At 40.6% G+C, this 27,297-nt stretch overlaps 1 protein-coding gene across 2 annotated transcripts in view; it reads right to left on the bottom strand.

Moving 5' to 3' along the window:
* Window positions 1-27,297, bottom strand: part of LOC143749644 (uncharacterized) — a 55,855-nt gene that overhangs the window by 4,740 nt on the left and 23,818 nt on the right. Inside the window, exons 1-3 of one of the 2 annotated variants that reach the window (XM_077242070.1) lie at window positions 10,681-10,784; window positions 1,303-1,465; window positions 270-405 (exon numbers count right to left, since the gene is read on the bottom strand). In XM_077242070.1, coding sequence (XP_077098185.1) covers window positions 270-392 — 123 coding nt within the window. In that variant the 5' untranslated portion in view covers window positions 393-405; window positions 1,303-1,465; window positions 10,681-10,784. Of the gene's footprint in view, window positions 1-269; window positions 406-1,302; window positions 1,466-10,680; window positions 10,785-27,297 lie in introns of those variants that run through there. The other variant, XM_077242069.1, reaches the window with a different exon arrangement.

Genomic DNA, 27,297 nt, shown 5'->3' with positions numbered 1-27,297 from the left:
TGTATAATAGTCGACTCAGAGAACCAGCTTTGCTCAGTCAGTGTGTGTGTGTGTGTGTGTGTGTATAATAGTCACCTCTGCGAACCAGCTCTGCTCACAGTCAATGTGTGTGTGTGTGTGTGTGTGTGTGTGTGTGTGTCTGTGTGTATAATAGTCACCTCTGCCAACCAGCTCTGCTCACAGTCAATGTGTGTGTGTGTGTGTGTGTGTGTGTGTGTGTGTGTGTGTGTGTGTGTGTGTGTGTGTGTGTGTGTGTGTATAATAGTCACCTCTGCCAACCAGCTCTGCTCACAGTCTCCATTGAGTGTTCGATTCAGTAAATCAGAGGGAAGTTTAAACACAAACTCCTCATCAGTCTTAATCTCTCCACAGAACACACTGATGTTGTTCATGTTTCAGAGGAAGCTGTTATACAAATCAGAGAACATATTGTTGAAGTGAGACTACATTTTTAAACATTGCCTAATTTTTTATTTGCATAATGTTTTTTTTGCTTAATTATAAATGATCCAACAAAATGGGCCTAGAGAGAGCAATAGAATTTGTTTTAGCATAGCTATTAAATTTGAACTGTAAAAAGTAAAAACGTACACCCTTCACTCCACAGTTGTTTGAAGGACTGTAAAAGATGCACCTTCAAATAAAAAAGTAGATATTTGAATACATTGCTTGATTTTTTATATCTGTTCGAATTTGATTTTTCTCAAAAGTGACCGCCCTAATGAGGGGTGGACCTCAGTTCTTCTAGATCCAGGGGCAAGAAAAGTTTTCTACATTTTAAAGTTAAATGCATTAATCTGAACTTTTAGAGTTCAGAAATATAAGAGCTCAAACCCATGTTCAGCAGGCACCCTATGAATATAAATCATTAGAAAAGATTGTAAAAACAAAAAAAAACACACAAAAAACATCACAATAAGTGTATTGTGATTCTCAAAACATTTGATGACCAAACAGAACTTCATGAAGTTTAGTAACAACATGTAACAATGTTTACATCAATTAATTTGGATAAATATCAGGTAGGCTACCTTATAAAGCTAACTTAGCCTACATGTTAATTTTTCTCAATGAAAAATCTCTCACTAATACTGTAAATAGTCTAGGGAGTTGGTATTATTATTAAAGGTTAAAATTAACAAATCAAATACAATGCGGTTTTTGTAATAGCCTAACGTTATAATATTTTAATGATATAAGTAAAATTATAATAAGTAATTTAGTGCATATTATTAGCAAAAATGATCCTCTCTATATGCCTAGTTAATTTTTCTAGGCTTTTCTGAGGTAAATGTTACTTACGTGACAGGCTATTGTTCTCCAGTTGTTTTATTGACCTATTTCAGCGGTTGAAGCACCGATTGAGTGATAACATGAGACATGACACATTTCAGACAGTTGTAGGCAAGTATCTTCCATAATAGTTCATTCGAATTGATTTACTAACTGTAGCCCCCCTGTAGGGCTATGGCAGTGCTTACTACGCCACCCCTTGGACAGGACTAGTAAGAGCAAGAGGACTCTATGTTGCAACAAAAAGCATGCCCAGGCTTGGATTAACAAAGTGTAAAAAAAATACAATCTTTATTTTTTTTTTGGTTTCAGTAAAAAAACATGAGTCGCTTTTGGTTGTCCATAAATAACATGAAAATACATAATTTAGCATAGGAATAGTACAGAGGAGGGTGGGCCACCGGACCACAAGCCGGCCCAGGCCTAGGTTTCAATACCACACGTGAACTAAGGTGCACCCTTGATGTAGAACCAACACTACAAACTCAGCCTTCACACCCACAGCAATCATGCTCCTTGAGCCATTTCTAAAAGGTGCACACGTCACAGCATTACACTGCACACATTGGTTCCCCGAATGGGTGAAACACTCAAATTAAGCTAGAACCTGGTGCGCTAGTCTTTCCTATGGGCCCGACCCACCCCAAGACTACTACTGGGGAGGGGGATGAAACAAACAAATAAGAAAAGAAGAAAAATCGCTAGCCGGTGGTCACAATTAGTTCACTACCACAAATATCTTACAATCCACCGGCTAGCAGAAAAAAAAGAGAAAAAAAAAGAAAAAAACATTTACCAAAGAAAATGTCTAAAAAGCAGCACCTGCACATTCATACACATTTAAACACATTCAAAAGAACAGCAGCCGACAATGGATTGGCTGTAGCCTCCGCCTGCCGTCAGGTGATTGTGTGGGTAGACAGTGTTTCGGCGCGTCCCACTTTCACCAGGCTCACGAAACGCTCCGAGTTCGTCAATCCAGGCGTTCCCACCGTTTCAGAAGCATACACACCAACAGTAGTGCTGTTGGCAGTCACTCGCAACACCTTGCGCTAACAGCACTCCGGAATACTGCCGCGCTCCAACCCGTTAGCAGCTAGCTATAATGCATGGCTCCCGGCATAAGGACCCCAGGTGCCTATATACCTGCCTGCTCTCAATTCTAACCACTCCCACCCACATTAGGTACCGTAGCAGCACGGGGAGGAGTGAAAGCGAGCCGAAGCGGTGAAAGAGAGATGAGAGAAATAAAAAAGAACCAAAACAAACGTCTCAAACCCACAGGCTACAATCCACCCCCTCCAAATGAATCGGCGCCCCGACGATGACACCTCATGTCTGGGGGTCTTCATCCCCCATTTCCGATGGACCATAATTTATGCCCCTAATCGACCTGGGTAGATGGTAAGGATTGGAATGTTGCCCTGCCGTAGACCTCGCTGAACGCCGCATGGCCACAGTGTTGTCCTCAGGCACCTCAGCTGTATCTTCAATGTCAATTTCCTCCAACGCTGAAGTGCCGGTTGAAGCAGGTGCAGCTTGGGGCTCTTGTTCAGCACCATACCAAATGATCACGTCCTGGGCATAACCATCGTCATCAACAGGAGGGTCTTCGGGGGTCTCCTCTTCCCGAGCTGGACCAGGAAACCCACCAGGCCCGGGCCTCAATCCCGCAGGGACGCCGCGCATCTCAGAGCGATGCACCTGTCGAACAGATCCACCCGCATCTGCCGGGATCACCGTGTATACCGCTCCTGCTCCAGAAGGGCAGCGCACCACTCGATAGACTACAGAGTTCCAGTAGTCCTGGATTTTATTTCTCCCATAGGGGTGGTTCCGCAGATAGATCAAATCCCCTTCTTGGAAGCCAGCATCATTCACCTGATCATTATGGCTCTGGTTCCGCCGGAGAGCCAGTTCTTCTGATCTCTGTCTGACGTGTTCATGAGCCATCCTGACGCTTTGCTGGTGTTTTTCAACCCACTCTTCTAGGGTGTTGGTGTCTGGGACAGCCTCCCTGGTACCAAGCAAGAAATCAACTGGCAGTCTTGGATGGTGGCCAAACATCAAATAATATGGAGTATGCCCTGTGGTCTGGTGGGGAGTAACATTATAGGCAAAGGTGAGCTGAGGCAGATGGTGTGGCCAACGACGCTTCTCTGTCTCGGGTAGGGTGCGCAGCAAGTCGTGAAGTGTGCGGTTGAACCGCTCGCACTGGGCGTTACCTTGAGGGTGGTACGGAGTGGTGCGGCTCTTTTGTATACCGTACATCTGACACAGTTGCCGGATCAGGAGGCTCTCAAAGTTTCGTCCCCGGTCGGAGTGTATACGGGCTGGGGGACCAAACCTGTGGAACCATTGCTGCACCAGAGCCCTGGCCACCGTATGCGCTTTTTGGTCTTTAGTAGGGACAGCCTGCGAGTACTTTGTGAATATGTCTGTGAGGATCAAGACATTCTCTCGTCCATCACTAGCCGGCTCTAGCAGAGTAAAGTCCAGAGCTAAGATTTCATTTGGTCGAGTGGCTTGCATCGTAGACCAATATGTACGGACTTTAGGCTGGACCGCCTTCCCCACAACGCATCGCTGGCACTGCTGGCACCACTGTTCAGCATCTTTAGTCATACTGGGCCAAAAACATCGACTCCGGAGTAGCTGGAGTGTTCTTTCCGTGCCTTGATGCCCCTGCTCGTCGTGGACACTCCGTAGAACTTCTGCTTGCAGGCACTGGGGCAGCAATAGCTGGAGAGTCTCCGGACCTCCCCCTGTTGCATGAATCAGGCGATAAAGCACTCCTTCCTCGTCGACTAGGCGGTCCCAGTGTCGGAGCAGGGCTCTGCTGGATTTGGGCAACACTCCACGCTCCGCTGCCCCTGGCCGCCGCCCTTCGTGATAGTACTTCTTCACGGGTCCAATGACTAGGTCAGCTTCCTGAAGCGAACTTAGATCCTGAGGTGTACGCCCCGGTAGGGCCACCACCTCCCCGCATTGGCCCTCTATGACAGGTGTCAGACCAAGGCTGGTCAATGCGCCCAGGGCGGGGACCTCCGTCCCAACGGTGAAACGTTCCAGGTACTGACGAGAAAGAGCATCCGCATTCTGATTGCTCTTGCCCGGCCGATATCTGAGGGTAAAATTGAATGACGCCAGCTGAGAAGCCCACCGCTGTTCGGTTGCGCCCAGCTTTGCCGTAAGCAGATGGCTCAGGGGGTTATTATCAGTGAGGATTGAGAAGTGGTTCCCCAGCAAATATTCACGGAACTTCTCTGTTACCGCCCACTTTACCGCAAGTAGTTCCAGCTTCATGGAGCTATAATTCTCCATGTTTCTTTCGGCAGCTCTGAGTCCCCGACTGGCAAATGCAACTGGGCGCACCTTCCCTTCATGTTCTTGGGAAAGGACTGCACCCAGGCCTCCGTGACTGGCATCTACCTCCAAGATGAAAGGCTTCTTAAAGTCGGCATATGCTAGTACTGGGGCCGAGGTAAGTCGCTCCTTCAGAGACAGGAATGCTCGTTCACATCCCTCGTCCCATGCTGATGCCAGCGGAACTGGGGGGGTCTTCCCCTTTCTTCGGGGTCCGCTGAGTCTACCTACCAGCTGGTGAAGTGGGGCTGCCAACTTTGAAAATCCCTCCACGAAGCGCCGATAATAGCTCGCAAAACCGAGAAAAGATCGTAATTCGGCCAGGTGTCTAGGACGTCTCCACTCCTTGACCACCTCTATCTTGGCGGGATCCGTAGCAACTCCCTCAGCAGAGACCACATGCCCCAAGTAACTGACCTGGCGCTGGAAGAAGTGGCATTTTGACAGTTTCACTTTTAGTCCCTGTTTTTGCAGACGGGAAAACACCTCTCCCAGTCGTTCCAGATGCTGCTGAACGGTAGTAGAAAAGACTATCACATCGTCCAGGTACAGTAAAACGGACTGATATCTGCAATCGCCGAACATACGCTCCATCAAACGCTGGAACGTTCCAGGTGCATTGCACAGTCCGAAGGCCATTCTGTTAAACTCGAACAGCCCAAAAGGGGTACAGAAGGCAGTCTTTGATTTATCCTGCTCCACCATTGGAACCTGATTGTATCCACTTGCAAGGTCCAAGGTGGAAAACCATTTCGCTCCTGAAAGTGCATCCAATGATTCTTCTATACGAGGAAGGGGATAAGCGTCACGGCGGGTTTTTGCGTTTAACTGCCTGTAATCGACACAGAGGCGTAAACTCCCATCCTTCTTAGTCACCAAGACTATCGGAGATGAATATGGACTGCTACTTTCTCTGATGACTTTACTATCTAAGAGCTGTTGGATGTGTGCCTTTACTGTTTCATACTGGGAGGGTGGAATTCTACGGTATGGCTGCCGAACAGGAGCATTGTCCAACAGGGGAATCTCATGGCTGATTAAAGACGTGCATCCTAGATCTCCCTCCCCTTGGGAAAAGATGTTACTGTACTGAAACAAGAGGGCTCTGGCCTCTGCAGCTTGTTGCGGGGTCAACCCCGGGAAGTCTGGGGCTGTAAACTCAGGGACACTGCAGCACTCAACTACCCTCTGTGTTGAGACATAAGCTTGACACTGTTCCCATAAAGGGTCGACTGATATGGAAGCAGCGGTTCCCGTTGCAGCCGCAGCCACAACTTGGACAGTGCCAATAGGATGGCGTGGGGGCAACCATACCTTTGTGTTACCAACATTCACTACAGGGGCATATACAAAACCCTTTCTCGCCGGCACCAGGGTAGGGGACACCAATAGGCCTTCAGGCAATTGCTCCTCGTCAAAGCCCAATGGCTCTAGCAAAAACGCTGCGGACTCAAGCTGGGGACATGTAACCGGGACCATGGTTAGGGCTCCGGCCTCAAGACAGACTGCCCCTTTCCCATGGACTTTCACTTTGAACGGCTTCGGTGCATTTACAATGGCCTGGATCTGTTCACAGTGTCTCAATGCACGACGGGCTGCCGGTACTGCAGATTTCACAGGAGGGAAGTGGAAGAGCTGTGAGCCATATTGTTTAAAAAGGACCTGATAACATTCCCCAATTACATTCATTCCCAGTATCCCGGGTGTTATGAGCTTGCGATCTTTAAGAGTGCTATTCTCTGGGTCTTTAACAATTAAAATTCCCCTCCCCGGAATGCATTGCCCCAATACCCCCACATCCAACTCTAGGTAACCAACATAGGGGATGTCTAAACCATTAGCGGCCTTAAGCCCAAGCCATCTACAATCTTTCTTTTGTAGGTGATGGAAATGCTCTCGAAAGAAACTCTCGGTGATGGTGGTCACCATTGACCCAGTGTCAATCAAGCATGGAACCGTTACATCTCCCATCAAAACAGACAATACAGGACAATTTTTGACTAACTTATCATATGATTGAGGATGCAATGAGCCATACTCATCCCTTCCCAGTATGTGGCTCTGCACACTGGGAGTTGCTAGTTTCCCGACTGGCCAAGGAGGTTGTCTGGGCCTGATGCTAGGTTAGGGGGGATATCAGGGGGCACCCGTGGAATTGACCTACTATTCTGCGTGGAGGGAGCTGCCTGGCAGTAGCGGGCTATATGGCCTGGTTGATCGCACCGCAGACAAATGGGCTGACCATTGGGGGCGCGTTTGTATCGCCCACCCCGGTGTAATGGAGGGGCCTGTGGTCTACCACTAGGATGTCCTAACTGCCTTACGAGCATGTCCAACTGAGCTTGTTGCTTAAGGACCAAGTCTTTTAATTCAGCGAATTCTGACGACTGGGGGGCTGTAACACATTGCGACACAACCTGAGCTTCACTGCTTACTCCTGGAGTACGGTAACTACGGTCTCGGTTGGACTGACCCTCCTGCACCCACCTTATAGCTTCCTTCCGTATGGCTAGAAGAGTCAACCCGCTATCTGCTCGTACCAATCTCTTGAGCTCTCTACGTAACATAGGATCAGAGACATTTTCACAGAACTGGTCTCGCAGAACAATATCAGGGTTTCTGATGGCACCTTCATTTGACTGTTTTACTTTATCCAACATTTCCATTAACGAATGAGAAAACTCAAACAAACTTTCATTGTCTTTCTGCTTTCTATTAAAGAAACGCTGTTGCCAGTACACATACGACTTAGCACACCCATACACTTCCCTTAAGACTTCAATTATCGACTCAGGGTTTTCACGGGTGGCTGTAGGACGATACTTAACCTCATTCCGGGCTTCACCCTCTAAGTGATCAAACAAAAACAATGCCTTATCAAAATTAGACATATGCATTGCCCGAATACAACTTTTCGCTTCTTCAATCCATTCTTCAACAGACAAAGACCCTGCACTTGCCGAGCCAGAAAACTTTGGGCACCGCCGCTCTCGAGGTATAAAAAGCGCTTGCTCCCTTCGGACCGGCTGGGTACTAGTAACACTGCTACTAGCAGTGCCCGCTGTCCCACCCCCCGAAAGTCTCTCATTTTCAGCCTGGAGCTGCTCCAAACGTCGTCGCAGCTGCTGTAACTCTCCCACGGACTCTTCTCCATCACTCATATTGCCAGCTGCTGTTCTCTATACACGTTGGTGTATTCTCTCTCACCGACACACACACACACATACACAGGTGCTGCTTAAGTGGACTAACCTAGCGACTCAAATGTAACCCTGCCGACTACGCCAAAATGTAGCCCCCCTGTAGGGCTATGGCAGTGCTTACTACGCCACCCCTTGGACAGGACTAGTAAGAGCAAGAGGACTCTATGTTGCAACAAAAAGCATGCCCAGGCTTGGATTAACAAAGTGTAAAAAAAATACAATCTTTATTTTTTTTTTGGTTTCAGTAAAAAAAACATGAGTCGCTTTTGGTTGTCCATAAATAACATGAAAATACATAATTTAGCATAGGAATAGTACAGAGGAGGGTGGGCCACCGGACCACAAGCCGGCCCAGGCCTAGGTTTCAATACCACACGTGAACTAAGGTGCACCCTTGATGTAGAACCAACACTACAAACTCAGCCTTCACACCCACAGCAATCATGCTCCTTGAGCCATTTCTAAAAGGTGCACACGTCACAGCATTACACTGCACACATTGGTTCCCCGAATGGGTGAAACACTCAAATTAAGCTAGAACCTGGTGCGCTAGTCTTTCCTATGGGCCCGACCCACCCCAAGACTACTACTGGGGAGGGGGATGAAACAAACAAATAAGAAAAGAAGAAAAATCGCTAGCCGGTGGTCACAATTAGTTCACTACCACAAATATCTTACAATCCACCGGCTAGCAGAAAAAAAAGAGAAAAAAAAAGAAAAAAAACATTTACCAAAGAAAATGTCTAAAAAGCAGCACCTGCACATTCATACACATTTAAACACATTCAAAAGAACAGCAGCCGACAATGGATTGGCTGTAGCCTCCGCCTGCCGTCAGGTGATTGTGTGGGTAGACAGTGTTTCGGCGCGTCCCACTTTCACCAGGCTCACGAAACGCTCCGAGTTCGTCAATCCAGGCGTTCCCACCGTTTCAGAAGCATACACACCAACAGTAGTGCTGTTGGCAGTCACTCGCAACACCTTGCGCTAACAGCACTCCGGAATACTGCCGCGCTCCAACCCGTTAGCAGCTAGCTATAATGCATGGCTCCCGGCATAAGGACCCCAGGTGCCTATATACCTGCCTGCTCTCAATTCTAACCACTCCCACCCACATTAGGTACCGTAGCAGCACGGGGAGGAGTGAAAGCGAGCCGAAGCGGTGAAAGAGAGATGAGAGAAAAAAAAAAGAACCAAAACAAACGTCTCAAACCCACAGGCTACATAACTAAAGAAGAGCGGATCAGTCGAGCGGTCAATTTCACTTCTCTCCAAAGGCGCGTTGACAAACACCACACGTGACGCACTCGTCTCATTCGCTCTGATTAAATAGCAAAAGTGAAGTAAATAGAAGGATGGCGAGGGTGGGGTCCACGCGACCGGCTTTGGTTGATAGATAAAAAACACACAGCGAGCGGGCGTGTCGGAGAATAGCGCGGACACGCGTAAAAAACACACAGCGAGCGGGCGTGTCGGAGAATAGCGCGGACACGCGTAAAAACACACAGCGAGCGGGCGTGTCGGAGAATAGCGCGGACACGCGTAAAAACACACAGCGAGCGGGCTTGTCGGCGTCGGAGAATAGCGCGGACACGCGTAAAAATCACACATATATGCTCAGCATCAGGGGTGTTTGTTGTTTGGACAGACCTGACCCCACTGCTAAAAAAAATCCTAAAGGAAACACTGTAACTCTTCTCATTTTAACTTTTCTGAAACATTAACCAAGAGGGCCTAGTGTTGTTGTTGAAATATGAGTCCGTGTTGTCTCGTTTTTTCACCGTAATTCTTAAAGTTAGCATAATCTGACTGAGGAATCTTAGACAAGTAAATATTGTAACTGTGGTCAAATGAAAATTACTTTGTCCCTTTTTAACTTTATTCAAAAATTATTTTTTAATTCTGCAATTTGCCTTTATTAGCGATTATCATCAATTTAATTACACAGATATTAATTAAACTAAGCAGCTAGACAATGGCATCTCTGAATTCAATAGTGAAATGCCTTTAACTGAAATTTTAATGTTTAATCTTATTATTATACATTATTGACTTCCAATTTGATACTGTTACGTGCTTTTTTGTTACCGTATATTTTAATCTTTGATAACACTAGGTAATAAAAATACATCATGTTAGCTCTGGTCCAATTAAAAAAATATTAACAGATAGAACTCATTTTTGATATATAAAATATAAATATAAATAAAATATAAATATAAAACATGTAAAATATACCTCATTGTCATGTTCTTGTTATATTTAGCTTTAAATAAAAAAAAAATACCGCCTTAATATTGTGGCAGTTTTATTCTCTGCGGTATCGAAAATGGTATCGAATATCGATATTGTTCAAGGTATCGTATCAAAGTTAGAAATTCTAGCATCGTGACAACACTGTTAAAGGTTGTATCAGTGATTTCAGGCCCAAAAATAAATGTCTAATCTTTCCTAACGATCCGCTAGCTGCCCGCCCCATAAGCATGCCGTCCAAAAACTGCGTCTCTGTAGGCAGCGTAGGCTCTGAGATCTGCACACAAAAACAAATGGGTACAACCACCACTCAAAACTAAAATAAAGTGTTCCAACCAATCACTGACAGGGGCGGGTGTTGCTCCGATTTCGCGTCCAGCCGTGCACGAGCGCAAAACCTCACAACACCCGCCCCTGTCAGTGATTGGTTGGAACACTGTTTAACACAACCTTTAAGGTATTCTGTTTTAGTGTTGTCAAAAATATCGATATTTCGATAAATATCGATACTGAAATATCTGAACGGTACTAATACTAATTTCCCGAAGTATCGATACACCAATACTAGCCGAGCAGTCACTTTCACTTCTCTCCAAAGGCGCGTTGACAAACACCACACGTGACGCACTCGTCTCATTCGCTCTGGTTAAATAGCAAAAGTGAATGGAAAGATGGCGAGTGCGGCGTCCCCGCGACCGGCTTTGGTTGATTGATAAAGAACACCGCGAGCGGGCATGTCGGAGTCGGAGAATGGCGTGGACAGGACACGCGCTACACACCGCGAGCGGGCATGTCGGAGGATAGCGCGGACACGCGCTTCACACTGCGAGCGGGCTGCGGGCACCCAAAAGATTGTTTGACTATCAATATCCCTCTCATCACTCATTTTGTAAAATTATTTTATAGATGAAAACATTTAAGGAATTGGCTCCAGGGGTACCATTTAGCAAGCATATGCTCAGCATCAGGGGTGTTTGTTTTTTGGACAGACCTGCACCACTGCTAAAAACATCCTAACACTGTAACTCTTCTCATTTTAACTTTTCTGAAACATTAACCAAGATGGCCTAGTATTGTTGTTGATATGAGTCTGTGTTTCGTTTTTTCACTGTAATTCTTAAAGTTAACATAATCTGACTGAGGAATCGTAGACAAGTAAATATTGTAACTGTGGTCAGATGTAAATTAACTTGTGTCTGTTTAACTTTATTCAAAAATTATTATTTAATTCTGCAATTTGCCTTCATTAGCGTTTATCATCAATTTGATTACACATATACTAATTAAACTAAACTGAGCTAGACAATGGCATCTCTGAATTCAATAATGAAATGCCTTTAACTGAAAATTGAATGTTTAACCTTATTATTATACATTACTGACACTCTATCCTCCAATTTGATACAGTTAAGTGCTTCGACACAATCTGTATTATTAAAAGCAATATATAAATAAAGGTAACTTGACTAGATGCTGATCCAGTGAGCATTGTTTCCGCGTGTGATGCACACACGTTTGCGTTTAAATCTGTTCATCAAATTAAGTTAATGTATTAACCAGCATTTATGACCGATGACCAATGCATTTGTTACAGTATATTTTAATCTTTGATAACAGTAGGTAATAAAAACACAACGGATCATGTTAGCTCTGGTCCAATGAAAAAATATTAACAGATAGAACTCAGGACATTTTTGTTCATGTAAAATATACCTCATTGTCATGTTCTAGACATGTAATATTTAGCTTTAAATAAAAAAAAGACCCCCTTAATATTGTGGCAGTTTTTTTCTCTGTGGTATCGAAAATGGTATCAAATATCGATATTTTTCAAGGTATCGTATCGAAGTTAGAAATTCTAGTATCGTGACAACACTATTCTGTTTACATGCTTGTTTAAAAAGCAAAACAAAAAACAAACTTTTCCTTCTCATCACCGATCGTTTTTTCCTTTACCTCAAGTTCAATTTAATAATGGTACTCTATAGCAAAAGGTGAATTTTGACTATACATGAATATCAGGTGATGTCACCAACGTCTCCTCACTGACGTCACTCAATTCTAAAACTTGTCTTCCGCCATCTTGAGTACCAGATTCGGCAAGATCGATACGTCAGTCGCATAGGAAGTAGAGCTTATTCTCTGGCCGAGCCGAACTTGCGGGCCGATATTTCCCGTCACTATCCTCGGGCCGGGCCCTTGATCTGGAGATATGCACTCCCAATGCAAAAGAGTGCGGCGCGGGACTAGATTTGATGGCGAGTGCGAGCGGTAATGCACTCTCTCTGTGTGTGTGTGCGCGTTGCAGGGAGAATAAAACGATTCGCGGGACTCCCGCAAACTAGAAATATCTATGAATAAAACATATAAAAACTAATACATTTTTGCAGAAAAACAACAAGAACTAAAACAAAACAGAAACGATTTACAGGCCAGAGTTTCCTTTTAAAACACGTTTGCAGCGTTGAGCAATGTAGCCAATCACAGACATACGTGTTGATTTCTTCAACGCAAAGGCCAATCAGAAGCATTTAAGATAGACTCCCCTCACTGCCCAAAACCTCTATGCTCAAAACTGACTTTTTGTTCAAAGCTCTGTATGCTGACAAATCCTCTAATTGTAACAAACAAAGTGTATATATTATGAAAGATTCATTGTGCAGTCAGCTTAATTGATATTAACAGAGATGTGAGATCGCGATTAACTGATGTCATCTTTTTAGGAATTATTAAGGGAGGGCACTTTGCGCGCATTCAGTCAAAATCCTTCAATCATATCATGCCCAACCATGCACGCAGCTGCTTGCTTTTATGTTATAACAGTGGTTTGTGTGTGCAAACTCTCTGTGCAGTGTTCATGTTGTCTGTTGTGAGTGGATGTAAATGGTAATGATCTTACGCTAGTTTAGGGGTGTGCGATATCACAATTTATGATCGTGGATTAAAATATATCCACCATCTGCTTTTGAAGAAATGTCGTAGTATCGTGCATTCTATCAGTTCTGGCGCCTCCGTCTCAGCATAGGCTACAACGCGACGTATATTCACATCAAATGTTAACGCAAAGGAACTGGACAATGCAGTTCACATAAGTTCATTATTTGCATATGCTAACAAGTCATTCACGTGTTGATGCGCGGTTCTAACGAGCGCTTTTCTGAGCGCGTACACCCGAAGCGCATGCGCACTAAGCCTGTCTAACAACAGCGACAGGTTACTGAACGAAGTTATTTTTCTAGTCTTATTGCGCAAATACTGTCAAATACACACAGGGTTTACATAAACAAAGTTGGTTATGTATAAAGTGAAACAAACAGAGAAAATCTGCTTCCTAGCTAATGCCGTCAGTATTGTAGACAGTACCCGGCAGGTACTCAAGATGGCGGAATTCAATTGGAAAAAGAGCGGATGACGTAAGAGGTCATGTGACTGATATTCATGTATAGGACAATATTTTCATTATGTCAAGAGTGATAGCTAATGTTCATATTTTGTCCGGTTATCCCTTTGAAACTACAGTTGATGTGGTGCTTTTTGTTCTCGTCCCGTTTAGTAGTTGTCTCTGAGCTTCTGTTCTGAAGAAACTGTTCAAGACAAGTGATTTTTATTTTTGTTATTTTATTTTCATTTCTTAATTGATGTCTTTATCTTTAATTTCACTCAATGCCAGATGACTTAGGAACAATTTAAAACGGAAAGCCATTTTTTTATTTGCAAAACAACGTAAAACAGATTTTTGTTTTCTTCAAGAAACTCACAGCATCTCTGAGGATGTGCCTTTATGGAAATCCCAGTGGGGAAATAAAAAAATAAAAAAAACATTTTTTGCTTCTCAATGCTCTGCGGGTGTCTGTACACTCAAGAACTTATTCGCTGGAAAACTTCCTTATAAAGACTTCGATACTAATGGACATTATGTGTGTCGTGTTATTCAAATTCAGAACTACAATTTCATCGTCATAAACATTTATGGGTACAATTCAAAGGCAGAAAATGATGTTCTTTTAGATAGGATTGAAGAGAGAATTGTTCATTGGTTAGCCAAATTCCCTAATGCACATATACTCTTGGGTGGTGACTTTAATATCACGTTAGATAATGTAATTGATAGATGGCCTCCAGGATCCTGTTCTAATACAAATGCAAAGCTTAAAATGTTAATGCAAAGATTTGATTTGATTGACGCTTGGAGAACTAAACATCCCATAACACAACTTTTACCTGGTGTAATAATTCAATGTCTAAGCAATCGAGAATAGATTTTTGGTTAGTTTCCCACATGCGTGAAGACAATTTTAGTGCTGATATTTTATCTACCCCTTTACCTGATCATAAAGCAATACAAATCAACATTGTTCTACTTCCAGTGACTTCTGCTAAATCTTATAACTCACACTGGAAACTTAATAGTTCTGTGCTGAAACATGAGGCAGTTTTATTAGAGGTAAAGAAATGTATTCATTCCTTTTGGACTTCAGCCAAAGAAGAACGGGTTTACGGAAAACATTGGCTGTTGCTTGAATTTGAATTGGGCAAATTTTTCAGGAATTATTGTAGTAATACTGCTAAACTTAAAGGTGGGGTATGTGATTTGCAAAACGGCCGGCAGATTTTGAAAATACACAACTCATAAGGTCCTACCTACTTCTCCTTCAACGCTGGCTCTGACTCCACCCATTCGAAAAACATGAACGCGCAATCAAGCACGAGCGAAAACTGAGATGCCCTTACATAGATACAATCGCTCACATCAGCTTCCTCCCCAAACAGGTTGTTTAGCTAGCTAGTTCTACATATTGCTGGGCTATAACGTTAGAACAGCTACAATTCTCGTGCGCATATCGTCAGTAAAGACAGTTCCCTGATTAGTAGTAAATACTACAAGATAATCGGCTTCTCACCTGTCAAGCAGAAAAAATGCCACAGCCGCATCTGTTGGTAGTCCTTCCTGGTCCTTCAGTTGCCGCCAAAGTTGAAAAGCATCGCCTAGAATGACCCTTGTTTTAGACCTTTCTCTTTCGGCCGTTTTGTTCGCAATTGCTCTCTCGAAAATAGATTTCCTTTTTCTGTGATGGTGTCTTGTCTGACATTCTCCAAACGGAAGCAACTATACCTTCTCCTTCTCTCTCTGTACCGGGGCGACTTGCACTTCCTGTGACTGGGTCACGAGCTTTGAGTATGCGCACGAGCGGGACACGCGCGTGAGGGGGGTGGGGGGAGGTTTTGGCATGGTAAGACCATTTGAGTGACGCATTCTCTGTCCAATGATTCTAGACGGTCTTGAAAATGATTGGCTGGAGTTTTTCAAGTCCTGCCCGTTCCACAGATGATTAAATTGCTTAATTTTCATTTCAGTGCTTCTAATTTACAGCCAGCAAGTGGGTCAGGAATAGGATTTCAAGTAATTTTGAAAAAATGGTCAAAAAAGAAAATCACATACCCCACCTTTAAAAGAGCCCAAGAAGAGGACATAATTTCCACCATTGCACACTTGTCATCTAAATGTCCCAATAGCTTATCTGTTGAAGAAAATAATACTCTCTGTGTGTATCAGCACAAATTGGACAAACTTTATAAATTAAAAGCTGAAGATGCTTTTGCAAGATCCAGAAGACGCTTGCTCGAAGAAAGAGAACAAAATTCAGCGTACTTTTTTAGATTAGAAAAATCTCTGACTAAAAAACCCAACATTAATCAGCTAAAAATTGGCAACTCTCTCTCTGAAGACCCAAAAGAAATTGCCAAATTTTTTGTCAGAATGCTATAAGAATCTTTACAGCAGCCGATTCTGTAATGACAGCACTGTATCCTTTATGGCCTCGGTAGGTCACATTAATTTACATTTACATTTATTCATTTAGCTGACACTTTTATCCAAAGCGACTTACAATTGCTATATATGTCAGAGGTCGCACGCCTCTGGAGCAACTAGGGGTTAAGTGTCTTGCTCAGGGACACATTGGTGTCTCACAGTGGATTCGAACCCGGGTCTCTCAAACCAAAGGCATGTGTCTTATCCACTGCACCATCACCACCCCTATTAATTGCATTAGTGCTCCTGATGAAGATTTTTGTGATCGTCCCATCACCTTAGTTGAGGTCCTCGAATCTATCAAAAACTTAAAGGTTAATAAATCGCCAGGTGTAGGTGGCCTTACTTCAGAATTTTATCAAAGGTTTGCAAAAGATTTGGCCCCTTTTTTATTAGAAGTCATTTATGAAAGCATTAATGTGGGATCTCTTCCCTCTACCTTAACACAAAGTTTAATAACTCTTATCCCGAAGCCTAAAAAAGACTTATTATTAATTGATAATTGGCGGCCGATTAGTCTTTTAAATTGTGATTACAAGATCATCGCTACAATCTTTGCAAAACGTTTAAAATCTATTTTAGAGGACATAATAGATGAAACACAGTCAGGCTTTCTAAAAATCAGACACATTTCAAACAATATTCGGCTGATTCTTGACCTGTAGACTATTCAGAGTTAGTGAGGGATGATAGTTATATGCTTTTTCTGGACTTTTATAAAGCCTTTGATTCTATTGAACATGGTTTTATATTCAAAACATTAGAAAAATTTGGTTTTGGGAACCTGCTCATTAGAGCAGTTAAAACTTTATATGTCAAGGGGAATTCTTCTATTAAGCTTAAACACGGTACCTCTCCCAGATTTGAATTGCAGCGGGGAATACGTCAGGGTTGCCCCATTTCACCGTACTTGTTTATATTGACTACTCAATTATTAGCCAATCACATTAAGAATAGTGCCTTGCAAGGAGTTGATCTCTTGGCAAAAGAGATAATAGTCAATTGCCTGATGATACTACCCTTTTCCTAAAGAATTCAGGCCAGATTCCCTTGGCTCTTAATACTATTAAAATGTCCACCAATGCATCTGGGCTTCATCTCAATGATCTGAAATGTGAATTAATGCCAATCAAACAATTCTCTGTTTCTAGTATATGTAATAGTCAATGTATCTAAAGTCAAAGAGACAAAAACCTACCTTGGAATAGTAATCTCGAAAGACTCAAAACTTAGGTGTGATTTAAACTTTTTGCCCATCATAGAGAAAGCTAAAAAAAGATTTAATCAGTGGCTTCAGAGAGATTTATCTTTTTCTCTCCAAGGCAGAAGGCATCTCACGTCTGACATATACAGCCATGTCATTAGACCTTGATAAAGTAACGTGTAAAAAGATTGACCAACTACTAGGCTATGTCATTTTGTATGGAAAAATAGGACGCATTTTATAAAAAACAGCCTCGATAACGGTGGTCTTAATTTTGATGATTTTGCAACTTTAAATAATACTTATAAAATCAACTGGTTGAGGAATTACTTGAGGAATCCATTCAGTATTTTGAATATTATATCGAATTAGGTATAGATGCAAATTGTACTTTTTGTGATTCACAACCAGAGACTCTCTTACATCTTTTTTGGCATTGTGATCATACAAGAAAACTTGGGCAAGACATTTGCCAGTTCATTGTAAACTATATAAAGAATTTGAGCTTTATTTCAAGGATGTTTTGTTTGGGTTTTTCATTTTTGAGAAGCAATATGACAATATTTTTTTTCTTTGTAACTTAATTATTTTGCTTGAAAAATATTTTGTCCACAAATGTAAAACTATGAAAGTTACACCCAATTTTCCTCACTTTCAAAATGATGTTAAGATCTATATCAAATACTTATCTACCTCTTGTAACAAAAGGCTACTAAAACTTTGAATGTCAATGTTTAGTGTTTTTGTATCAATTTTTCTATGTTATTTTTTTAAAATAATTTCTTTATTTTATTATTATTCTATGATTTATTGGTAGAATTGTTTCTAATCGATACTTCCTTTTTTTCTTTCTCTAAATTTAAATGTGATGTAATATTTTTCAGTCCCTGTACCTCTGGCTCTTTTATTTGGCTTTTGAATGTTCACTTCTGTATCTACTACGTAAATTTTTAATAAAAATAAAGTAAATAAATAAAGACGATGCTCACCCAACTGGCCAATAGGAACGTGGCCCCGCCCATGACACAATTTTCACAAGGAAAGCAAAATCCTCAAGAGAGCAAGAAATTGAATAGAGAGCAAAGAAAAGCATTTTGAAAGAAATACTTTTTTTAGAGAAAATGTTTTCACACTTGATAGCAAAAAATACATTTGAGATTTTTTTCAAAGTATTTTGAGAGACATTTTTTTTTCTCAGAAATGATTAAAAACAATTCAAGTTTATATTTTTTTTATGTTCTATGAGAAAATACTTTCTTTCTAAATAATATCTTTCTTGTTATCAAACTCTAGCATATACTCACACTTTGTCTACAAAGTGTGCCAACAACAGAAAATTTAGTTATTTTTATTAGATCTGATCGAGAGTACAATAATTTGATTAGACAAGCAGCTAATTCTAAGAACGTGGGTATGTTGTACAAATTGTAAGCACTAGTAGAAGACAAAGAGCAAAACATTATCGACGTAAATAAAAAAATAAAAATAAAAAAAAAGAATAATTTCGCAGATTCAACCACTGTCTTGCATAGCCTACCTGTTAATGCGACAGCTTTCGTGAACTGTCGTGTTCACTCTCAGTTTCAAGAGAGCGCCGCAGACATACTGTATTGTGAGTAGGGCTGGGTACCGAGTTTGGTACTTTTTAGGTACCGACCGAATTGCCTCGATACTACCGAGTATCGAAACATGTCTTGTTTTTCAGTACCAAGTTTCGGTGCCTAAGTGGTTAATCTCGTCAACGTCAGTGAAACAATAAGCATGCAGCATGATTGCTGTGGCGGAAAAACACTAGTTTACACGTGTGTAAGCGTCCCAACTCAGCGTATATGATACTTGCCTCACAGACATGAGAAATAGTCCTATATACGGTCAAAATATATCTACTTTTAAATTAAACAATTAGAAATAAATAGTTTTTATTACCTAATCCATATAGGCGCGCGTTCACTGGTGCAGGGATGACGAGTCAGCATCGTAATAATCAACTTTGCCGCAAACACTCTGTAAACACTTGTTCATTAATAAACAATTAAAATAACTCCTTGCTATTATTTCCCGACACATCCATAATCATTAGGCTACTTTTGCCAGTGCTTTGCGCAAGCTTCATGTGTGCTGAGCACGAGGCATATATATCCCGCACCCCAGTAGCCTATATTTAATTCAATTCACATTTATTTGTATAGCATTTTTCACAATACATATCGTTTCAAAGCAGCTTTACAGAAAATGCAAGTGTCTAAATTACAATTTAGAGTCATCTGTTATCAGGGGTGACTGTGTGTAATGCATTTCAATTAATTTTCATTCAGTTTCATTGTTAAACAATGCCTTAAACTAGGAAACATAGAAAACTTTAGCATTGGTGCTTTTTTACAGACTCAAAATATGAATGTAAAAAAGTCAACAAACTGAAAAAATAAAAAAAATTTTTTAGGTAATGTTATATTGTTAAAACTGGTTTCATAAAAATGGTATCGAAAAAAGTATCGTTCAGGAACCGGTATCGAAACAAAGGTATCAGTATCGGTATTGGTATCGAAAGTTTTGTTAGATACCCAGCCCTAATTGTGAGTGATGCTGCGGAGCGAGCGGGCAAGACAACCTCAGCGTATAGACCTGAGAATTGAAATATATCTATATTGAAATGTCTACTTTTAAACAGAACAATTCTAAACGAAAGACAGACTCATGTAATCGTATGAAATGTGCATTTCTCTCTGGCGCGCGCTCACTGAAGATCGCGAGTCAGCATCGTCAACTTCATCTTTGGCTGACACTGACTGAAAACACTTGTTTATTAATAAACAATTAAAATGTCTCCTTGCTATATTTGTTGTATTCATAATCATTATTTTTGCCAGTTCTTGTGACAGCTTTTAGGTGCTTTATTGGCAGCGCCACCCTTACATGAATCACCGTACCCGCATTTTTTAAAATATTCATTTATCGGCCATTATAAATGCCGATACCGATAGTTAGGAAAATGCCTAAAATCGGCCGATAATATCGGCCCGCCGATATATCGGTCGGGCTCTAATAATTATGAGCCCGAGCCCGATTTAAACCCGAGTCCCGACCATTTTAATACGTGGGTCGTTATAACTGACGTTCTCAACTACTTTCTATGTTACTTTCTCCTCCTCCTCTGTTCTGCACCTCCAAATACTTTCAAGTTAGCCTACGTGTCGCCATCATACACATCAGCATAAATGCTCCTGATAAATTATGTGTTATTAAAGCATTAACACACAAACCACTGTTATAACATAAAGCAAGCAGATACTGTGTGCATGGTTTGGCATGACTGAATGCGCGCAAAGTGCGCTCCCTGAAAAATCCCTAAAGCTGACATCAGTTCATCGCGATATCACACATCTCTGTTATTATCAATGACGCTGACTGCACAATGAATCTTTCATAATATATACACTTTGTTTGTTATAATTAGAGGATTTGCCAGCATACAGAATTCAGCACTGAACAAAAAGTCCGTTTTGAGCGGTGAGGGGAGACTATCTTAAATGCTTCTGATTGGCCATTGCGTTCAAGAAATCAACACATTTGTCTGTGATTGGCTACATCGCTCAACGCTGCAAACATGTTATAAAACAAAACTCTGGCCTGTAAATCATTTGTATTTTGTTTTAGTTGTTCTTGTTGTTTTTCTGCAACAGATGAATAAAAATGTATTAGTTTTTATGTTTTATTCATAGATATTTCTAGTTTGCGGGAGTCCCACAAATCGTTTTATTCTCCCGGAACCCACACACACAGAGTGAGTGCATTACAGCCCGCGCCCGCGCTCGCACTCGGCCATCAAACCTAGTCCCGCGCCACACTCTCTTGCGTTGGAAGTGCACGTCTCTAGATCAAAAGCCCGGCCTGGCCCGAGGATGGTGACGGCAAATATCGGCCCGAGGTCGGGCCTGGGCTCGGGCAGAGAATCTAAACTCTAAGGCAGAGACTGCATCTATCTAGGTGAACCGAACGCGAACAATGGTGTAATGATTCAGTTCGACTCCTAAGACAAGACGATGCTCACCCGACTGGCCAATAGGAACGTTCCAATAGGAAAAAAAGAACGTGGCCCCGCCCATGACACAATTTTCACAGCTAAAGCAAAATCCTGACACGAGAGCAAAAAATTGCATCGAGAGCAAAGAAAAGCGTTTTGAGAGAAACACTTTTTATAGCAAAAAATATATATTCGAGATTTTTTTTCCAAGTATTTTGAGAGAGATTTTTTTTCTCAGAAATAATTTTAAAAATTTCAAATTTATATTTTTTTATGTTCTATGAGAAAATACTTTCTCTCAAAACTTTTTTAGTCTCAAATATTATTTTTTGCTATTGGTATGAAAACTTTTTCTCTCAAATATTCTTTTTTCTCTCATGAAATGCTTTTTTGCTATCAGTGTGATAACTTTTTCTCTCAAACTTTTTTCTTCTTCTCTCAGATCATTTATTTTCTCGCATATAATAAAGACACATTTCTAGCTCCATACCTCTAATCCTAACCCTCCCCCACAACTAATCCTAAACCTACCATACTAGGGGTGTAATAATTTGTCGAATAAACATCTGTCGAAACGCACGCTTTTGACGGGTCAGTCAGTGTGCAATCAGATGCATGACCAGGCTTTTATGAATATGCCATATCCCTGGATAATGCACTTGTTCGCAATCACAAACGTTCATTATTTGCATTGTGTGCTTTAAAGCACTCATTTGCTCATGCACTGTTGGTGTAGATGGAATAGTAAGATCATGAAGGCCATTGCGAATGTCATTGTTGAATTGAATTGAATAGTATCCTATATTGAGCTGAATTTCTCAAGAGTGATCTGAGCGATGATGGATATTACTTAAATACATCATTTTTTTTAAAAGATAGGCTATTTCAGACTTTTTTTAAGGCTTTACGCGTTGAAAAGTGAAGACATGTAGCCTAGGGACCAGCGGGAAAAGATGAAGTAAGATGTAAGATGAAGATGCTAATGAACGAATTTCAAGAAATATTAATAAAACAGCATTTGAGTTTAATCTCGAGCATCAGAAACAACGAGTCGCTGATTTACTTCATAGTCGCGTAAGTTTCATGTTCAAAAGGAACTCACGTTCTTTTGCTCAGAATGTTCTTCGAACACATGTTACACTTCATCCCTTCTTCTTTCTGCAAGAATACTTCAGACTTCAATGTAACATGGTTATGAACCTGCCAATCAAACGGTTCACGGTCAAACTGCAGTAGCCTAACATATTAAACACAGTACTTACCTTAAGCTGATCGTTTGCTAAATGAGTGAATTAATGAATAGAACTTTTACAGCGGGAGCTGCTGTTACGTCATTCAGGGAGGAGCCAACATTAGACACTAGCCTACATTATAGGCTACTGGCAAGCTACGCGATATACAGGAAAAGAAGACACAAAAGCGGGCATATGTAGCAAATCAAACTTTATTAATGAATCAAAAGATCAGTGGGAATAATTTCATTTTTAATTTTCATAGTTTTCAGTCACGTGACTGGTGCGGAGACCTGCGGTGTTATTTTAGCAGTTCATTTAGTTTTATTCATATGTTGATTTAGAATCAGTTTTATTCAGTTTCCGTGGTAATTTTAGTTTAATTTTAAACAATTTCGTTATGTTCTTTTGTCATTTTTTTTAAATATTGGTATTTATGTTTAATTTAGGCTGTAGCCTATTACATTATTTATTAATAATTTAGCTATGTTTCAGTTTAACATTTTATTTCCTTCCAGTTAATAATTCTAGAGCTTCAACTTTAACTTATTTCAGCCTATTGCAAGTCAACATTTCAATTTGTTTTTACATATATACATATATATATATATATATATATATATATATATATATATATATATATATATATATATATATACACACATAGTAATACAGACCCATTGCAGTCAGACTAAATTCATGTTACTCACGAGTTCACACTTAAAGGTAAATAATCAAATGATTTGTATGTCTACGACACACACACACACACACACACACACACACACACACACACACACACACACACACACACACACACACACACACACGTGTATAGTAATAATCACAATGACATTTATTTACTAAATACTGCAGTGCAAAGAAGACCTTAACTTCAATTTTGGTCAAACTGAGTTTTTGCCATATTTGGAACAATAGACATCAGTTTTATCATGTGGACAAATATCTTGCGTAATTTTGTTCTTTTCTGCTAAAAATAAGATGTTGTTTTTGCCATAACTTCCAAAAGCAGAGGGAAAGCAAAGGCAGGATCCCTTAACATCAGTTACAGTCTTTTAGCTTTGTACCGCTGCACTCTAGAACACTGTTATTATAAGTTACAGTGGAGTTAAGGCACTCTGCCTTTTGTTTTACCCACCAGCAACGCGTTTGCCGCGCTGAAGTTACGGTGTTATGCCTATGTAATGGAAGCACTTTTGCCACACGCATTAAATAAAGTGAAAATAAAATTGGGTACTAATAGTAGGCCTACACGTTTCCTCGTACCATACAGGGTGGCTGCCTGACAGAAAACAACGCGAGTGGGTTGGGGACGCCTCACGACGCAAAAACATTACCACGCACACAAACCAACCCAGCAAATATAACTTAGATCGCAGCTTACCTTTTTTTGAAAACGTGGTCAAAATCCATGGAAAACAACATCCACTGAGAAGACAAATCCATTGTTTAAATCCATCATGTGCCGGCTGGCTAGCCTAATCTATCAAAGTGCAAAGTTGTCCGGAGGTTGACATTCAATTTTAAGTGTTGCTGTGGGTGGGCTATTAGTAGGCTAGGGTGACGTCCAGTTTACACCAACCACTATTAAATTGTCCCGGTTAAACAATTAAAATGCTGACAGCTAAACGGTGTAAAAGTGTGACTGTATTGTAGCACTTGGTCACTCACTGCTGTTGTCGGAAAAACTACACAGACGTGAATAAAGGTTGCGTTCACTTAAAACTGGTCAAACTCGTGGTGCATTCACAGTTGTTGTAAAATACCCCTATCTCTGCTTTTTTGTCGTTTAACATAAATATATATATTAAAAAATAGTAAGAATTATTCAATATAAATTATTTTGAATAATTAATGTTTTATAAGTCAAACTAAAATTGAATGTACAAATTGCACCAGTATTGAATGTTACAACATTATTCATTCTATTAACATTCTTTCGTTTCATTTTCTTGTTAATTTAATACATTTCTTAAAATCAGTTTGTAGACTCCCTTCTTTGTAAACTGTCATAAACTGACTATATCAAGACAGTCAATACTAATCACATACAATTTGTGAGCGAGAACTGTAGTCTGCATGTGGTAGCCTACTAAATACATTTTACATTCTGTCCAGAAAAATCTATTAATACAGAGTTTTTTTTTTTCATTAATTCTGGAAAACATACACAACAATGTAAAAAACCTTTCAAATGTAAGACATATTTGTGGAAGGTTACATAACGGTACCTCTTAAAGTGTTATTTTACTTAAATTAAGTACAACGATAAAGTTTTAGAATGATCCAGTACAGATAATAGCCTTCATTTTTTTTAAGATATATATATTTTATATTCTATTGATGTAATATTAAGCCTTATGTTATTTTAAGGCTATCATTGTTATCATAGAAATGTTTGTATAGAGTGATAAAAGTCAAAATGGTCCATAAATTAGAAGTTAAGGTATTTTGACTTTGACCCATGATTGTTTTGCAGATAATGCAAAGGCAGAATACAGTAATTTCCGAATAAAGGTCAAAGGTCAAGTTTGAGCTCATTTTTTTAATGTAGAAAAATATATTCATTATGACAACTACTTGGCAAATTTTCAATCTCCTACCTATCATACACTTTAAAGTCGTTTTTCTCAGTTTCACACTCTGAGTTAAGGTATTTTGCCTTTATGAGGCAGAATAGACCATTTAGTAATTTTCACATTTACTGCAAATACAAAAGATTTTAATAAAAAAGCAACTGATTCTGTGAATTCGTAATAATATTTGACATGAGCAAAAACACTCATCTTTAACACACTTTACACAGGCTCTTGCGGACAGAAGTTTGCTCTGCTCCTGTAATCCCAGTGATCTAAACATATAGTAAAATCACATGTACGACAAACTTGTATTATTAAATATTTAAAACCATTGCCTTGTTTAAAACATTGTGAGAACAACAGTGTGGTGTACAGGGATATTTATTGGCACAAGTTAGTCTTCTTTGGAGAAGAATCAAGGTTTTATAGACATTAAATTGTAATCACATGCATACTTCATCATGAGATAATCATTCAAAAATATTTAAAGGACATTAACATGTTTTCATGTATTTTGGAAATATTTAGGCCATCATACACAAGAAATTCAAGTCTATTAGCAAACTAAAGTTCACTGCTGCCTTCAGTAGTTTATCATTAATATCATTATGCTAACAAACGTATATGAAACGATACGCTTTTAAAGACTCAAGGTAAAACAAGTCAAGTCACCTTCATTTATAAAGCGCTTTTAACAGTACGGAAGCAGCTTTACAGTGATAGTAGAAATTACCGTAACAGATTGTTTAGGCTAGCATTAGGATAAAGTTATTGTGCAGCTAAAGATAGTTTTGATTGTTTCACTTCTGTTGCAAAGATCATTAGTTATTAACAGTGGCTGGTGTCTCGAGACCGCACTAACTGAAATAGTTTCGAAGGTGCAAATGATTATCCGTTATCACTGCGCAAACCTCAAAAACGCAAACCCACGAAAACACAGACGCGCACATCCGCATCACATGTTCAGTTTGAATATATATGTGCGCAGGCGTGCAGTCCTTCTTCACAAATCAACCCTCAATGAAGTACTTGTCTGGTCTTAAAAATGTATAATAGGCCTACAGAATTGTGGCGTCTGCTTAGCCACGCAAACCGGAATTATCCAGGCAACGATGAAGGAGTTCTTCACAGGGGAGAGACTAATGACACTTCAGGACTGCGTTGTCGTCGTGTCCAGGCGCAGGTCCTTCATCAGATCTGGATACGGCCTGGATTCGGGGGACTGCGGTAAACCTCGGGATAAACAGAGAGACTATTATTAGTGTAGATGCCATCATTCTTATGATGTAAGAGTACATCAGGATTTATGGGAAGTGTTCCCAGTTCTGGCTATAATGAGCTCGCTCAATTATGGGGAGCTAAACCATTTAGTGCTTTGTAAGTAATCAGCAATATTTTAAAATGTACACGATGTTTAATAGGGGGCCAATGCATTAGCCAATGAGAACTCACTGCTGCCAGGCCCGCCCCCACGAGAGATATGTGGCGAACGAAAACTTCAGGTGCATAAAATGAAAAGTCTGGAAGCGCATTTGTAAGTTCAGATCAACGAAAGAAAGATGTGAAAACAGCTGGCAAAACATGCAGTAAGTCAAAAAATGTGCCCGCGTTTTTTTTTCTTCAGTTTCACAGATATTGCATTCAGTTTCAATTTATATTTGCATTAGTTTCTTGAAAAGTTGCGTTCATTATTATTGGCACAAAGGTAATTCCATATTCCTTCCCCCCAAAAAACTAAACCATTTCAAACCATTTCTGCTTTTGATAGGGGGATCGCTAACATGGGAGGACACAAGCTATAGGCAAATAAAGAACATTTCTCAGCAGGCGCGGATTTATGGGCGGGCCTGGGTGGGCACGTGCCCACCCAGATTGACAGGTGGCCCACCCAATCAGATTAATAAAAACGAAATTTTTAATTTGCATAATAATAATAATAATAATAATAATAATAATAATAATAATAATGAATTAAGTTTGGCCATTTACGGCCCGACGAACACTTTATATGATATATGACAAGCCTGAGCGCGTCCATCTCTGGCACAGCGCCAGCCAGCAGTTATGTCATGTCACTGTACATATTTTGTCCAGACTTTGACACCCTTGCAAGGAGAGGGGACGAGGCTCATTGTTCGCATGAACACCGTGTCTTGGAAAGACAAAGACGGGCCCGTTCACATATCGCGTCTTTTGCGCGGTCAAGTTTGTTATTTCAGATGTAGGCCTACGCGCTCATAATGGAAGCGACGCGGTCGTGAAAGACGTGGTCAGGCATCTGATTGACTCGTCAAACGCATGCGTTTCGACTGC

Source organism: Siphateles boraxobius, unplaced genomic scaffold, assembly GCF_051911475.1.
Source record: "Siphateles boraxobius isolate OS27281-9 unplaced genomic scaffold, OSU_SipBor_1 25, whole genome shotgun sequence".
NCBI lineage: Eukaryota > Metazoa > Chordata > Actinopteri > Cypriniformes > Leuciscidae > Siphateles > Siphateles boraxobius.
The sequence above is the reverse complement of the archived record's forward strand: the minus strand, read 5'-3'. Positions and strand labels throughout refer to the sequence as shown.